Here is a 15,644-nt window from a genome sequence, read left to right as displayed (position 1 = left end):
TCCAGATAGCTTATGCTTAGTATCAGTAATAATTTAAATTGTTTAAAATTTGGGTAACAGTAAGAAGCTGAGTTCAATGTAGAGATATTTTAGACTGTGATTGTTCAAAAATTATACCACGTATGGTCTTTGGGAAGTCGGGGGGAGGGAAGGGAGGTGGGGATTTAGGGGGAGGGGGGAGGGGGGAAATACAATATGTGTTAAATTCCATGATTGTATTTGTATACTGTGGCTTTTCAATGTTAGTGCGAAAATAGAACAAACCGAATATACTGGAAGGTAATAGATACCGAAGGAAAGAGTCGAGTGAAAGAAGAAGGAGGGTGGAGAGGGTGAGAGAGAGGAGGAGGAGAAGGGAGGGAGGGAATGGAGAGGGAGTGATAGGGTTAAGGTTAGAAAGAAGGGGAGGGGAAGTAGGCGTAGAGGGATGTGTGAGAAGGAAGAATGAAAGTTGGAGGGGGTTGAAAGAGGGTGTATGGCAGGCCAAGGTGGTATACTGGGTTTGTATTGTAGAGGGCACTTTCTATATAAGTGAGGGCCGTGTTTATTATTCAATGTTATATGCCCTGATTAAGCACAGTGAATATGTGATTGTATAGAATGAAAACATAATAAAATATATATTAAAAAAATAATAATAATACAAAATGTGGAAAAAGCTATAGAGATAAAAGAAGCTTCCAACTTTCTTCACTAAAGATAAAATCCGAAGTACCAATAATTCCTTAAATTAGAATAAACCATAACAAAGAGTATTTTTATCATTATAAACATGTATATCCATAAAGTAAAGCGGCACAGCAAATATCATGGCTACCATCATTCTGATCTTAAGATTCTGTCGATTCTAGCCTACATCAACAAAGTAAGAATTCCCGGACTCTTCTGGGTTTCCCTTTGTGATTCAGCCTCTCTTGAAGAGCTGATACCCGTCTTGACCCCAATATCATTTTTCTTTCCAAAACAGGCAAGGCAAAGTCTCATTAAAATTAGCTCCTATTCCCTGGGGTTTCTTTGCAACCCTCCAAGTGTTTCAAACCGTAAATTTGTGAACATGTTTAAGCATTCCAGATTGGGCTAAAGTTCATCTCTGAGTTTTTGTACATTTTGTATCATGATACAAAAAAGGTGTTGAAACTAGAAAAGGATGCAGGGAAGAGCAAGAAAGATAAGTAGGGCAATGGAGGCTACAGCATCCCGCTGTTCCATGCATGCAGGCAGGCTTTCGTGGAGCCTGGGGAGGGTGAAATCAGTTGCCACAGGTTCCCCATCACGGGCATAGGATCTCTTGCTGGGGGGAGAGGGAGTGTTGAGTTTGAGCACCTCCAGGTTCCTTTCCAAGTCTGTTACTCTGTCGGCTTTCACACCTGTGGCTTGGAAAGTGTTACACACCCACCAGTCATTCCCATCAATGCCCAGAATGTGACAAACTATTTGAGACACCAGAAGAGGCACACGGGGCAAACTACGATGAAAGCAAAGCCCATGGAATGTTCTTTCTTGATGCCCAGAGATACACCAAAGTCCCTCGGGAATAGGGCGGCATACAAGTATAATAAACAAAAATACACAATAAGGGAAACATGTCGCCCATTTTCTACAATTGGCAAAAGCATCACATCCAACCTCTGATCCACCTGTCTCATCCACTTGCAGTTTCGATGCCGCATTTCCCCACAACCCACCCGGAAAGAGGCGCCCCCGAGTGGAGACGGAGCTCCTTGGGAAGGGACGAAAGGCAGGGAATTAAACTTTCGCCCTTTGCACCTGGCGGGAGGAGGAGGGGGGGTTCCTTCCACCTCCACGGGGCTGCCTCTGCTGCAAGGAGACCCGCCGGCGGGCAATGAATGGATGGAGGGCTTGGCTGACTTCCAGGGCTGGAAGGGAAGGAGGGGCTAGAGCGTCTCCCACACTCTGCAAGGGAGGAATGGGGACCGGAAAAGGCGGGAAAAGAAGCGTCCGTGGATCCTCTCTAGGAGCCTGCTCTCGGTCTCCCTCTCCACCTTAGATGGGAGCTGAATTTCGGGTAGTTTTCCTGCCTTTTTCCCCACTTGCGGCATTTTGGGCGGCTGTGCAACTTCTGGGCCTCCGGTCCGGGCAGGTGGGGCTCCCGCTCTCCCTCGGGCTGCCAGGAGGGCTTCTCCCCGCCAGGAGGAAGGTAGCCCCGAATCGGTGCCAGGAGGAAGGTGCGGGTGGATCCTGGGCTGGACCGGGAGCCTCTGGGCAAAGGGGGGTGGGGGAGCCTCGCCCCACGGAGGGAAAGGGGGCTTCTCCAAGGGTTATTAAGGGGGGGGGATTATTGGGTGGCTGAAAGAAATACCCGTCCTTCTCTCTTCAATGGGAGTTGGATGGTTTTTCTTTAGGGGAAGAAAAAGAGTTCAAATGGCTTGAATTGAGTTGACTTGAGTTCACTTTCTTTCGCCTTTATTTAAATGGTAGAGAATGAATATTCTTTGCTTTTTTAAAAGAAATACTTTCAAACATACAAAATACACACAAACAAAACTTAGACATAAACTACATTTACACAATATATTGGAATTTCATTTTCCATCTTATAGCAGTTTCAAATCGGTACAATTCTCCTTACGTTATGTCCCCTTCTAATATGTTTGAGTTTCATCTTTTTTAACCCTCTTATTTTACTTATCGATCTGATATATTGGGTGATTACCTCTAGTAAATTTAAAGTCTCTTGAGTGCACATGTTAAGTTGGAGTTTGGAGTTTATTCAATTTGTAGGCCGCCCTATTCCCGGAAGGGACTCAGGGCGGCTGAACAAAGCCAAGGGAGGGGAAATTACAAAAAGTAAGACAAAGACAATCAGACAATTCGAACAATTTAAAAGCACAACAGACACAGCAAATTCGAGGGGGGGGACTCAACCCCAGGCTTGCTGGGACAGCCAGGTCTTCACGGCCGTCCGGAAGGCCTGAAGGGTGGAGAGGGTCCGAATTTCCACGGGGAGCTCGTTCCAAAGGGCCGGGGCAGCCACAGAGAAGGCCCTCCTCTGAGTAGTCGCCAGCCGACATTGGCTGGCAGATGGAATACGGAGGAGGCCTAATCTGTGGGATCGAATGGGTCTGTGGGAGGTAATCGGCAGAAGGCGGTCTCTCAAGTACCCTCCTTAATCCTCCTTAAATTCTATTTTTGGGTTTTATTGGCTTCTTTCATTGACCTTTGTTTCTTTCCTATCTCCACCTATACCATTTTTCCCATATCTGATAATATTCTGTCCCTTCTTTTCCCTGAATTTCTTTTGTTAATTTGTCCATTTCAGCACAGTCCATAACCTTTCTTATTATTTCGTCTTCGCTTGTATCAATGTATTTGTCCATTTCTGAGCAAAGGCAATTCTCACCTCCATAATTATGTGTAGAATTAAATACTACTGTTTTTTATATTTGGTTGTCATTATTCCTAATAAAAATACTTCTGCTTTCCAATCAATTTTGAGTCCTGTTATCGATTCTAACCAATTTTTAATCTTTTCCCCATACTTTTTGGCTTCCTCACACGTCCACAATATGTGATTATATGTTCCATGTGCTATTTCACATTTCCAACATTTTGGTGATATACATGCTGAGATTTTTGCTAACCTTGCTGGTGGTAGGTGTCATCTGTAAAACATTTTGTACCAGTTTTCCTTGTATGCAACCGATAGTGTCATTTTTAAATTTGTCCCCCCAAATTCTCTCCATTTATCTAATCCAATATTATAGCCAAAGTTCTGGGCCCTTCTTACCATTTGTTCCTTCACTATTTCTTCTTCCATTTTATATTTCAGAAGAAATTTATATATTACAGTACAATAGCAGAGTTGGAAGGGACCTTGGAGGTCTTCTAGTCCAACCCCCTGCTTAGGCAGGAAACCCTATACAGTTTCAGACAAATGGCTATCCAACAACTTCTTAAAGACTTGCAGTGCTGGGGCATTCACAACCTCTGGAGGCAAGCTGTTCCACTGATTAATTGTTCTAACTGTCAGGAAATTTCTCCTCAGTTCTAAGTTGCTTCTCTCCTTCATTAGTTTCCATCCATTGCTTCTTGTTCTACCCTCAGGTGCCTTGGGGAATAGTTTGACTCCCTCTTCTTTGTGGCAACCCTTGAGATATTGGAACACTGTTATCATGTCTGCCCTAGTCCTTCTTTCTATTAAACTAAACATACCCAGTTCCTGCAACCGTTCTTCATATATTTTAGTCTCCAGTCCCCTAATCATCTTTGTTGCTCTTCTCTGCACATTTTCTAGAGTCTCCACATCTTTTCTACATCGTGGTGACCAAAACTGAATGCCGTATTCCAAGTGGCCTTACCAAGGGATTATAAAGTGGTATTAACAGTTCACGTGATCTTGATTCTATCCCTCTGTTTATGCATCCTAGAACTGTGTTGGCTTTTTTGGCAGCTGCTGCACACTGCTGGCTCATATTTCAATGGTTGTCCACTAGGACTCCAAGATCCCTTTCACAGTTACTACTGTTGAGTAAGGTACCACCTATACTATACCCGTGCATTTCGTTTTTGTTGCTTAAATGTAGAATCTTACTCTTTTCACCATTGAATTCCATTTTATTAGATAGTACCCAATGTTCAAGTTTTTCAAGATCCTTCTGTGTCTTAAGCCTATCTTCTGGAGTGTTGGCTATTCCTGCCACCTTGGTGTCATCTGCAAATTTGATGAGTTCGCCATTTATTCCCTCATCCAAATCATTGATGAAGATGTTGAAGAGTACTGGGCCCAAAACAGAGCCTTGGGGTACTCCACTGCATACTTCCCTCCATGAAGATGCAGTTCCATTGAGGACTACACGTTGAGTGCGGTGGTCAGCCAGTTAGAAATCCATCTGGTGGTGATGCTGTCTAACCCACATTCTTCTACTTTATCTAGTAGTAGGTTATGGTCTACCTTATCAAATGCCTTACTGAAGTCCAAGTAAACTATATCGACGGTCCACTGATTTTGTCACATTATCAAAGAATGCAATAAGATTAGTCTGGCATGACCTGTTTTTGACAAACCCATGTTAGTTTTTGGCTATTACTTTGTTTACTTCTAGGTGTTCGCTAATTTGTTGCTTTTCGAGAATCTTTCCTGGTATTAAGGTCAGGCTGATAGGTCTGTAGTTTCCTGGATATATTTTTTTTTCCTTTTTTGAAGATGGGAACCACATCAACTCTTTTCCAGTCCTCTGGCAGTTCCCCAGTGCTCCAGGATCTCTGAAAGATATAGTTCAGTGGTTCTGAGATCTCGTCTGCCAGTTCCTTCAGAACCCTGGGGTGTAATCCATCCGGTCCTGGTGATTTGAACTCGTCTAGGGTAGACAGTTGCTCACTTAACATTTTCTTCCCTATTTCAACTTGTGTTCCTAATCTGAATTTTTGTAATGCTATTTTTGATAGGTTGGACTGTTTTATCCCTTTGTGTAAAGACAGATGCAAAACATGAGTTAAATAGTTCTGCTTTCTCCCTGTTGCTTGTCACCTTCTTGCCACTTTTTCCCAGCAATGGACCAATTGTTTTCTTAACTTTTTTCTTGTTTTTAACATGTTGGAAGAAGCTTTTTTTTGTTATTTTTTACTTTTGTGGCAAGCCTTTCTTCATTGTGAGCCTTAGCTTTCCTCACTTCATCTTTACATGCTCGGGCTATTTGCTGATATTCTGCCTTAGTTATGTCCCCCCCTCTTTCCACTTTTTATACTTATCTTTTTTGTCTTTCAATTTGTCAGAGAGTTCTTTATGCAGCCATGCTGGCTTCTTTTGGGAGCTGTTATTTTTCTTCTTCATTGGTATTGTGCTAGACTGGGCTTTTGTAATCTCAGTTTTCAAAATTTCCCAAAGCTTCTTGATTTTTTTTCCCCTTGAGGATTCTCATCCATGAATTTTTTCCCAAGCTCTCTCTAACTTTATTGAAATTAGCTCTCTTAAAGTCCAAGACTCTAGTTTCACTTTGTTCTACTACTTGGTTTGCGTAATGTTGAATTCCAATATTGCATGGTCACTTGCCCCCAGGGTTCCTGTGGCTTCAACACCTTCTATCATTTCCTCTCTGTTAGTGAGAATTAAGTCCAATATGGCTGATCCCCTTGTTCCATTCTCTACTTTTTGGGAAACAAAGTTGTCTGCTAGGTTTGTTAGGAATCTGTTGGATCTTCCACTTGGTGCAGAGTTTGTTTCCCAGTTGATGTCAGGGTAGCTAAAATCCCCCACTACTATTGTGGTGTGCTTCCTACATACCTTAGTTAGCTGACTAGCAAAAAGTTCATCTACTTCCTCTGCTTGGTTGGGTGGCCTGTAGTATAGATATATTATTATATAGATATATTCTCCCTATCATCTTTCTTTCTGTACTTTGAATTATTTTGTCTAATTTGTGTGGTTCCATTTGGATGTCATATAATTTACTATCGTTATTGTGTTTAGCTTTGATTTGCAAGTAGGTTAGCTAGTCAACTTTCATGTTTTGTTCTGCCAATTATTTGATTGTTTTTAAATTTCTCTGTCCATTAATTAAGTCTCTGTATCTTATCATTTTATTCATATATATAAAATTTGGGTGTGTCATACTTTCTGTCGGGGATAGTCAATTTGGGATTTTCACATAGTGGTTTTTTAAAATTTTGAGCCAGTTTTGCAATAGCGCATTTCTAACGTGGCGTGACAAAACCGCGCTCGTCAAAATAGCGGTGACAAAACCGTGTCACTAAAACCGCGACGTCATCACCGCAGCGACAACAGCGCGGCAACAGAAGGGCGCTTTAAAACAGTGCGGCGACAGAAAGCTGATTTAAATTAAAGTAAGAGTTAGGATTAGGTTTAGGGGTTTGGTTTAGGGTTAGGGTTAGGTTTAGGGTTAGGTTAGGGTTAGGTTTAAGGTTAGGATTAGGTTTAGGGTTAGGTGTAGGGTTAGGGTTAGGGTTAGGGTGCTGAGCGCTTCGGAAGGTGTGGATTTGCCCTGGTTATGTCATCGCGCTAGGGTCGCCTTTTTCCTTAGCGCTTCGGACGGCGCGGATTTGCCCTCCGCGCTTATGTCGGCGCGGATAAGGGCTTCACAGTTTTGTCGGTGAACCCATTTCTAATTAGATATTTTTGAAAGTATTTGAGTGTTTTGTTTTTACCATTCCATAGGAACGTGTGCCAACCTACTTGCAGATTGTGACCTTCTAAGGTCAAGATTCTTTTATTTTTTAACTCCATCCAGTCCTTCAAGCATGTTAGTGTTACTGCTCGTGCATATAATTCCCAGTCTGGTAATGCTAAGCCTCCTCTCTCCTTGCTGTCTTGTATTGATTTTAGTTTAATCCTCGCTTTTCGTCCTTGCCAGATGAACCTGGATGTTAGTTTGTTTAATTCCTGGAAGAAAATTTTACCAGGATTTATAGGTGCGCCTTGCAACAAAAATAAAATTCCTGATAAAATATTCATTTTAACTGTGGCTATAAGCTCCATGAGTGATAACTAAATACTTTTCCAACTTTCTAAAACTTTCTTTATTTGTGTCATTAGCTTATTATAATTATTGTCTTTAATTATAGAACACTTTGCCAACATCCAAACCCCCAAGTATTTCACTTTTTTAATTGTTTGCATTTTAGTCACTCCAATTCCTCTTCTTGCTTTTTTGTCATATTCTTAGTTTTCATTTTTGTTTTGCTTTTATTAATTTTTAATCCTGCCACCTCCCCATATTCTAATTTTTGAATTAATTTCAGACGAGATTCTAATGAATCCTCTAAAACAAATACTAATTCATCAGTGTAAGCTTGGGTCTTATATTCTTCATTTTTAAGTCTTAAACCTTTTATTCCCTGGTCCTTCCTAATTTCATTTAACAATATTTCCAAAGTTAATATAAACAGCAAAGGAGAGAGGGGGCATCCCTGTCTAATTCCCTTTTTTATTTCAATCTCATCTGTTAGGTCTCCGTTCATCAGAACTTTGACTGTCTGGGTATTATGTAGTTTTTCTATCATTTTTGTAAATTTTTCTCCAAATTTCATCCTATCTAATTGAGTTGTTATAAACTTCGAGATTACGTTGTCGAATGTTTTTTGTATATCAAGAAAAACCAGCACCAATTGCTTTTCCAGATGCACCTCATAATATTCTAATATATCTAGGATGACTCTGATGATTATTTTTAAGGTGTCTGTGATGTAAAAATCCATTTTGATCTGAATGTATTCATTCTTTAGCATTTGTTTAATTCTTCCTGCCATAATTGCTGCAAATAATTTATAATCGGAATTCAATAGTGAAATTGGTTTATAGTTTTGAATTTCTTGTAAGTTAGCTGCTTCTTTAGGGATGAGCGATATTGCTTCCGTCCATGATTCAAGCATCTTGGCTTTTCTAAAACTTAATTAAACATTTCCAATCCTACTTCTTCCAATATTATTTGATTATATTTGTATAACTCCACCAGGATTCTGCCTGGTCCTGGGGTTTTATTCTTCTTCTGATTTTTCAGGACTAATTCTACTTCTGATGTCGTTATTGGCCTGTTTATCGCCCCCCCCCCTTTGTTATTTTGAGATTGGATTTATCTTTTCTTGGTTTAAATATTGTTTTATCTTAGTTTCTTCCGTACTATCTTGCACGTATAATCTTGTGAAATATTTTGGAATAATTTGCCTCTTTTCTTCCGATTTATGTTGAATATTTCCTTTGTCATTTTTTAGTTGATATATCATTCTTTTTCTCTTTCATTTTTCAATCTGTATGCCAGCCATCGTCCAGGTTTGTTGGCTTGTTCAAAGTAATTTTTTTTGACCACTTAAATTTTCTGTGCTAATTCTTTTTGGGTTATTAAATTAATCTTATGTTTTATCACCCCCTTTTTTGTTTTTTAATTTTATTCTTTGGGTCTTTCTGTAATTCAGCCTCAGCTTCACTAAGTTCTTTTTGCATACGTTCTTGTTGATCTTTTTTTTCCTGTTTTTTCTTGCTATGTAGGCGATCGTGAGGCTTCTTATGTATGCTTTCATGGTGTCCCAGAGATTTTGCATTGAGGTGTCTTCTTTTTTGTTCGTTCTAAGAAATAATTTTATTTCTTTCTCTAGCATTTGAGTGTATTCTGTTTCTTTTACAATATCAGGTTCATCATCCATCTTTTTCTTCTTTTTTGGCCTTTCCATTTTAATTTTATTGGGTTATGATCCGCCCACTTATTTGTTTCAATTTTAATTTCCTCTAATTGGTTTGAATAGAAGATATACTGCTTTCTTGTTTTGTGCATTTCTCTCCAAGTATTGTGTAGTTTATATTCTATGGCCATCTCGGAATAGGATTTAGATAATCGGGTTTTTTGTCTTTTTTTTTTACTTTCATAGTTCATCTTTTTAGCCACTATTGCGTTATAATCCCCAATTAAATATTTTCATAGTCTAATTCATTTATTTTATTGTGCAATTTCCTATAAAATTCCTCTTGTTTCTGATTTGGTGCATATATCACTATTAATAAGATCCCGGTTTTTGTGTTGTTTCTAATTCAATCATTAGAATCCTGGCTTCTTCGCTGGAGTAGGCTAATTTGGACTTTATTTTTTCTTTTACATAGGTTGCTGTCCCTCTTTTTTCTTGTCTGCCAATGCTGTATATAATTTTCCACATTTTGTGTTTTCCCGTAAGTTAATATGTTCCCTTTTAATGTGCACTTCCTGTATACAGGTTATGTCTGCCTTCAGTTTCCTAAGTTTATTAAACATCTGTGCACTTTTCTTGGGCAAAGGGGGGAAGCCTCGGACCACAGAGTGAAAGGGGGCTTTTCCTTGAAGGGTTTAAGGGGGGGTGGGGATTATTGGGTGAACAAAAGAAATACCCACCCTTCTCTCTTCAATGGAGGGTGAAGGGTTTTTGTTTAGCGGAAGAAAAAGGTTCAAATTTTTTGAATTGAGATGAATGTTTTCCCACGGAGAAAAGATCCACTTTTGTTTTTGCCTTTATTTAAATGATAGTGAATGAATATTGTTTGCTTTTTTTCTACTGTTTTAATTGTTTACATTTGTTTCTAGAAAGCTGAGCAGAATCTGAAAAAAATCATTACTTTCCCAGTTTTGCTCGAAGAGCTGTGTTTTTAATATTCTTTCAAGGATCTTCCCAGATACTGATGTTGGGCTGAATGGTTTGTAGTTTCCAGGGACTCTTCCCCCCCCCTTTCTTGAAAATGGAACCACATTGGTTCTTTCCAGATTCATTGTTGTCTTATTGATCTCCAGGTGCAGGAGAAAAAAAGGTTTCCTTCTAGAAGTGTTAGGCTTCCATCAGTCTTCCTTTTTAGGTCCATATATACTAGTGTCAAATTTTTTAATGGGAACTGTTTCTTCCCTGTTGTGTTCAAACTGCATTGCTGGCCCCAATCAATGTATTTGCATCCTCCCTTAACTATAAAGCAACAATAGGAAACCATTCTAGGTGGGAGACATATTCAATCTATGCTGGCCCAAAGAACAGGGTCTATGAATACCTACATGGGTTGTACTCTGTACACAATTAGCTCTACTTGGAACATATAAATCCTATGAGGGGTCTTTTCAGTTTCTCTCACATCATATAGTATCATCTCTCCCACCCAAACCGAGCAAAAGGAAAAGGCAGGGATCATCCCCAGTTCAGGCAGGCAAATGGGGGGGCAACAGGGATTCTGTCAGCCACCCCCCTCATCATATGAAGAAAAGGAGAGGGGAGGTCAGCTCCACAGGGGGCATCCCAGCATGGCTTTCATTCTGGGGTGGGGGTGGGGAATAGAGGCTTTGAGGACCCCACCAGTGTTCATATAGGGGGTGTCCCAGCTATTGCTTGGGCTATTTGGAGAGCTGAAGAAAATAAATCTTCCTCTCTGCTTCACTTCTTTTTTCTTCATCCTGCAGGTGCCACCAGGAAAACCTTTGCACAAAGTTCTGCTTGCAGGATCCAATCTGGGTCAGTCACCAGGACCAGAGGTTTCGTCTTCTCAGCTTTTGGACTCATGCTGGAGCCCCTCCTCTTGCCCATCGTTCAACCTTTTGGCCAAAGTTCTGCTTGTTCGAATTTCCTCCAATAGAAAGTCGTGGAAGTGAGCAGCCCCTGGAGACTATGCAGAGGGGGGAACACGTTGGCCAAAGTTCCCCCCAGAGGAATCAGGAGAGAGACTCCAAATGCTCCGATTGTGGGAAATCCTTTGCTTACCGGTCCCTCCTTTTGATCCACCGGAAGCTGCACATGGGGAATGGATCTCAACTGTGTTTCCTTTGTGGGAAATCCTTTCTTGGAGTGTGGAGCTTTGCCAAACATCTCCGGAGCCACCCTGGACTGAAGCCTTACAAATGCGGAGAGTGCGGGGAGCGTTTTGCTAAAGGCTCGGACCTTGGAGCCCATCAGCGAATCCACCAGGGAAAGAGATCTCAGGAGTCCTGGAAGCGCTGGGGAAGATTTCCTGAGAGACGGCATCAATGTGTGCAATGTGGCCTGTGCTTTTCCCAAACCTCGCAGCTGCTTAAACATCAGCAAATCCACACGGCAGGGAAACCTTATCAATGTCTGAAGTGTGGGAAATCTTTCCATTGTAAACAATTGTTTAGAAGACATGAGAAAATTCACACAGCGCAGAGTCCTTATAAATGCCTGGAATGTGGGAAGTGTTTCACTCAGAACTCATCTCTTTGCCAACATAATAAAGTACATACAAAGGACAAAAGCAAAACGTGCCTAGAATGTGGGAAATCATTTTCCAGCAAATCATGTCTGCTGAAACATCAGAGAATTCACACTGGGGAGAAATCCCACAAATGCCAAGAATGTGGGAGATGTTTTGGCAGAAAGTCAAACCTAATTCGACATCAGAGACTTCACACTGGGGATAGACCCTATAAATGCCCAAAGTGTGAGAAAAGATTTGTGGAGTCTGCTGAACTTCGGAGACACCAAAGAACACACTGGGGAAAAAAACTATATAAATGTAAATCACACCTAATTCGACATCAGAGAATTCACACTGGGGAAATACCCCATCAGTGCCCAAAATGTGGGAGATGTTTTGGCTATAAATCATGTCTAATCAGACATCAGAAAATTCACACCGGAGAAAGACCCCATCAGTGCCCAGAATGTGGGAGATGTTTTGGCAGAAAGTCTCACCTAATTCGACATCACAAACTTCACACTGAAGAAAAACCCTATCAATGCCCAGAATGTGAGAAAAGATTTGTCAATTCTTCTCGCCTTCAGAGACACCAAAAGACGCACAGGAGAGAAAAGCTATATAAATGTAAGGATTGTGATAAATGTTTTTTAAAAATGTCATATCTTTCTCAACATCAGAGTATCCATACAGGGGTGAAGCCCTATATGTGCATTGAGTGTGGAACATTTTTTCGTACAATACAAATCCTTAGAAATCATGTGAATGTTCACAGAGGAGAAAAATTATTCAAATGTTTAGAATGTGGGAAAGCATTTGGTCGTTCATCATCTCTTAGAATTCACTGCCAAACCCACACGGGTGAGAAATGCCACAAATGCTCAGTGTGTGAGAAATCTTTTACCCGTAAAGATACACTTTGGATGCATCAGAGAAGCCACTTAGAGAAGCAATATAAATGTCCAGAGTGTGAGAAATCTTTTCGTTGCAAATATTATCTTAGAAAACATGAGAGGATTCACAAAGGAGAGAAGCCTTCCAAGCCTGTGCAAAAAAATGAAAAGTGCCCAGAATGTGGGAGATGTTTTAACACAAAGTCACAGCTAAATCAACATCGGAGAGTTCACACTGGAGAAAGACCCCATCAATGCCCAGAATGTGGGAGATGTTTTGCCAACAAATCATGCCTGCGGAAACATCAGAGAATTCACACCGGAGAAAGACCCCATCAATGCCCAGACTGTGGAAGATGTTTTGTTCAGAAGGGACACCTAATTCGACATCAGAAACTTCACACTGGAGACAGACCCTATCAATGCTCAGAATGTGAGAAAGGTTTTGTGGATTCTGCTGGACTTCGGAGACATCAGAAGAAGCACACAGGAGAGAGGCCCTATAAATGTGGGGAATGTGGCAAAGGTTTTCTTAGAGCAACACAGCTTCAGGTTCATCAGAGAACCCACATGGGGGAGAAGCCATACCCGTGTATGGAGTGTGGGAAAGGTTTTTCCCGAAAAGAACACCTTGGAAGGCATCAAAAGGTCCATTCACGAGTGAAGCCATAAAGATGCTCAGAGTGTGGTAATGTTTTGTTCAAAAGGGAGACATGAGAAAAATGACATGGAAAAAGCCGTAATAGGCCTTGATAGTTTTTCATAGTTGTTCAACTCTTAGAAGTCATATAAGAGTCCATAAAGGCGACAAAAATTAGGAACTCTCAGATTGTGAGAGAGCATTTTCTTGTCAATTGTCTCTTAAAAACCACATTCTATTCCATATAGCAAAAGATACAGTTTAAATGTTTGAAGTGAGATGTATGTTTGCCTGGAAAAATACTCTTTCAGCATCAGCAATTCTTACTGGAAGGAAACTTTTATCAGGGCTTAGAATGTGAAGATTTTTATCTGATCATCAGATCTTCAGATGCACATGAAAAATCCACACAGGAGGAAAACCTTATAGCTGGGAATCTGACTCCGGGGCTGAAAGGGCTGCGATCTCTCCCCGATCTGGCCAAAGGCAAGCCTCCCTACAGGATGACAGCTCATTCTGAGGGGAAATGGAGTTCTCCGCCACCCACATGGGGATAAAGACGCGCCTGACACCACCCCAATGCAGAGGTTAATGGTGTAACTCCCAGCTGTACTCACAAACTTGCAATCCAGAAAATACCAATAATTTTGAAGGTTTTTGAAATCCAACTGGAGCGCTTAATGACACATCTGTCCTCATTGAGTGACTGAGTCAAAAGCTGGGTCTGCCTAGTGACAAGGGCATGGCTTAACAGTCTTATCAGACTCAGTCCAATCAATGAGCGGATGATGTCAAACCAGTCTGGATGTTACTTCCCACACTATGGAGAAAAATAAAATCATATAATATGTATCCTAGAGCACAACAGAAACCTGAGGTAAGAAGAACTTTGCTGATAGTTTTGTCGTAATTTTAAAAGCCTTTTGGAAGAAATCAAAATATTAATGGAAACATTAGCAGATTTTACTGCATTAGCTGGTTTTAAAATCAATAGCTAATAGACAAAGAACTTGACCAAAATAGGAAAATGGAACACCAAATATAATTGATGAGGAAAAGTGATTTAAATGATACAAAAGCAAGACATTTTGGTATTATTACAAAAAATACAAATTCTGTGTCAAAATAATTATGATAAGGCATAGGATCAAATGGAAAAGGTTGTGTTAAGATGGAAAAAATACAATTGTCATTGATTATAGAAGTACTATAAAAATGACTTTTAAAAAGAAGTTTATAAATAAAAAGAACAAATAGTACGTTTATCATTATAAACCTGTATAAACCCCAGATTTAAATTTCATTTCTTTCAGGTACAAGGAAATGCAAGAGTGGTTTCCATGTAGGAGGAAATCTAGACAGTTTTCTTTACCCAAAGCAGTCAATTTTCCCATCCATTCTTCCATTCTAAGTATATATGAGTCCTTCCATCTCTGTGCGAAGAGAGCTTTGCAGCTGTGGTCAGATAGAAAAAAAAGTTCCAAGGTTCCTTCACTCTAGCCATCTATCAAATCTAGAAGAAAAGCTGCTGGTTCAAGTAAATTCGGGAAAGCCTATTCAGGCTCCTAAGATAAATCCCTCATGGAAATTGCCTTCTCTTTTCATTGCAACCGCCTGACAGGGCAGGCCCATCTTCCTCTGCCTGCCCAGCTCCCTCTCCCTGACATTCTGATGGTCTCCCATTCAGAAGAGAAGAGCATGATTTGAGGCTTGGATGGCATGTTTTTTTATGATACAATAAAGGTAATGTAGACTTTTAAAAACCATGTTTGAAGTGCTTTATGGAAAGGGTCCACAACGCCTTTGTGATTCTTGGCACAAAACAGAGAGAAGGTGAAGTCGAGAGATCAACTCCTGAGGTTTTTACTGTTTCATGATTTTAGAGTTAAAAGAAAGATTTAAAATAGGCAAAATGACATTTGGAATTGAACAACAGACTGTCAGAAAGAAATTGAAACTAAACTATGCAAATGATGGACATGTCATTTACTTGGTATGGTAGTGTTCTTTAAAATTAACGTTCAACAACTGCCACATTCTTCCTATCCTCGTTTTGTCCAACTTTCTCTTCCAAAAAAAGTCAGAGCATATATCATGTCTACCAACATTGTGAATTTAAGATGCTGTCCCTACAGCCTTTATCAACAAAGTAAGAATTCCAGAACTCTTCTGGGTTTTCCTTTGTGATTCAGCCTCTCTTGAAAAGCTGATATCTGTCTTGACACCGATACCATTTTTCTTTCCAACGCAGGTAAGGCAAAGTCACATTAAATGTGTGTCCCACCTCTGGTGTTTCTTTGCAACCTCCAAATGTTTCAAACCGTTTATTCGTGAAGTTGTTTAAACATTCCAGATTTGGGCTACAGTTCATCTTCGTGGTATTGTACCTTTTGTATCACGGTACAAAGATGTTAAGACTAGTAAAGATGCAAAGAAGAACAAGAAAGATAAGTAGGGGATTGGAGGCTACAACATAAGATGAAAGGTT

General features: G+C 40.3%; 1 protein-coding gene across 1 annotated transcript; it reads left to right on the top strand.

Moving 5' to 3' along the window:
- Nucleotides 1-2,101: 2,101 nt before the first annotated feature.
- Nucleotides 2,102-14,919, top strand: LOC116502771 (zinc finger protein 260-like). The gene is made up of 3 exons (XM_032208697.1): nt 2,102-2,158; nt 10,875-13,164; nt 14,470-14,919. The coding sequence occupies exons 2-3, from the start codon at nt 11,080-11,082 to the stop codon at nt 14,500-14,502; spliced, it is 2,118 nt and encodes a 705-aa protein (XP_032064588.1). The 5' UTR covers nt 2,102-2,158; nt 10,875-11,079; the 3' UTR covers nt 14,503-14,919.
- The last annotated feature ends 725 nt before the right edge of the window (nt 14,920-15,644 follow it).

Source organism: Thamnophis elegans, chromosome 2 (assembly GCF_009769535.1).
Source record: "Thamnophis elegans isolate rThaEle1 chromosome 2, rThaEle1.pri, whole genome shotgun sequence".
Lineage (NCBI taxonomy): Eukaryota > Metazoa > Chordata > Lepidosauria > Squamata > Colubridae > Thamnophis > Thamnophis elegans.
Note: the sequence above shows the minus strand (reverse complement) of the source record. Positions and strands in the feature narration are given on the sequence as shown.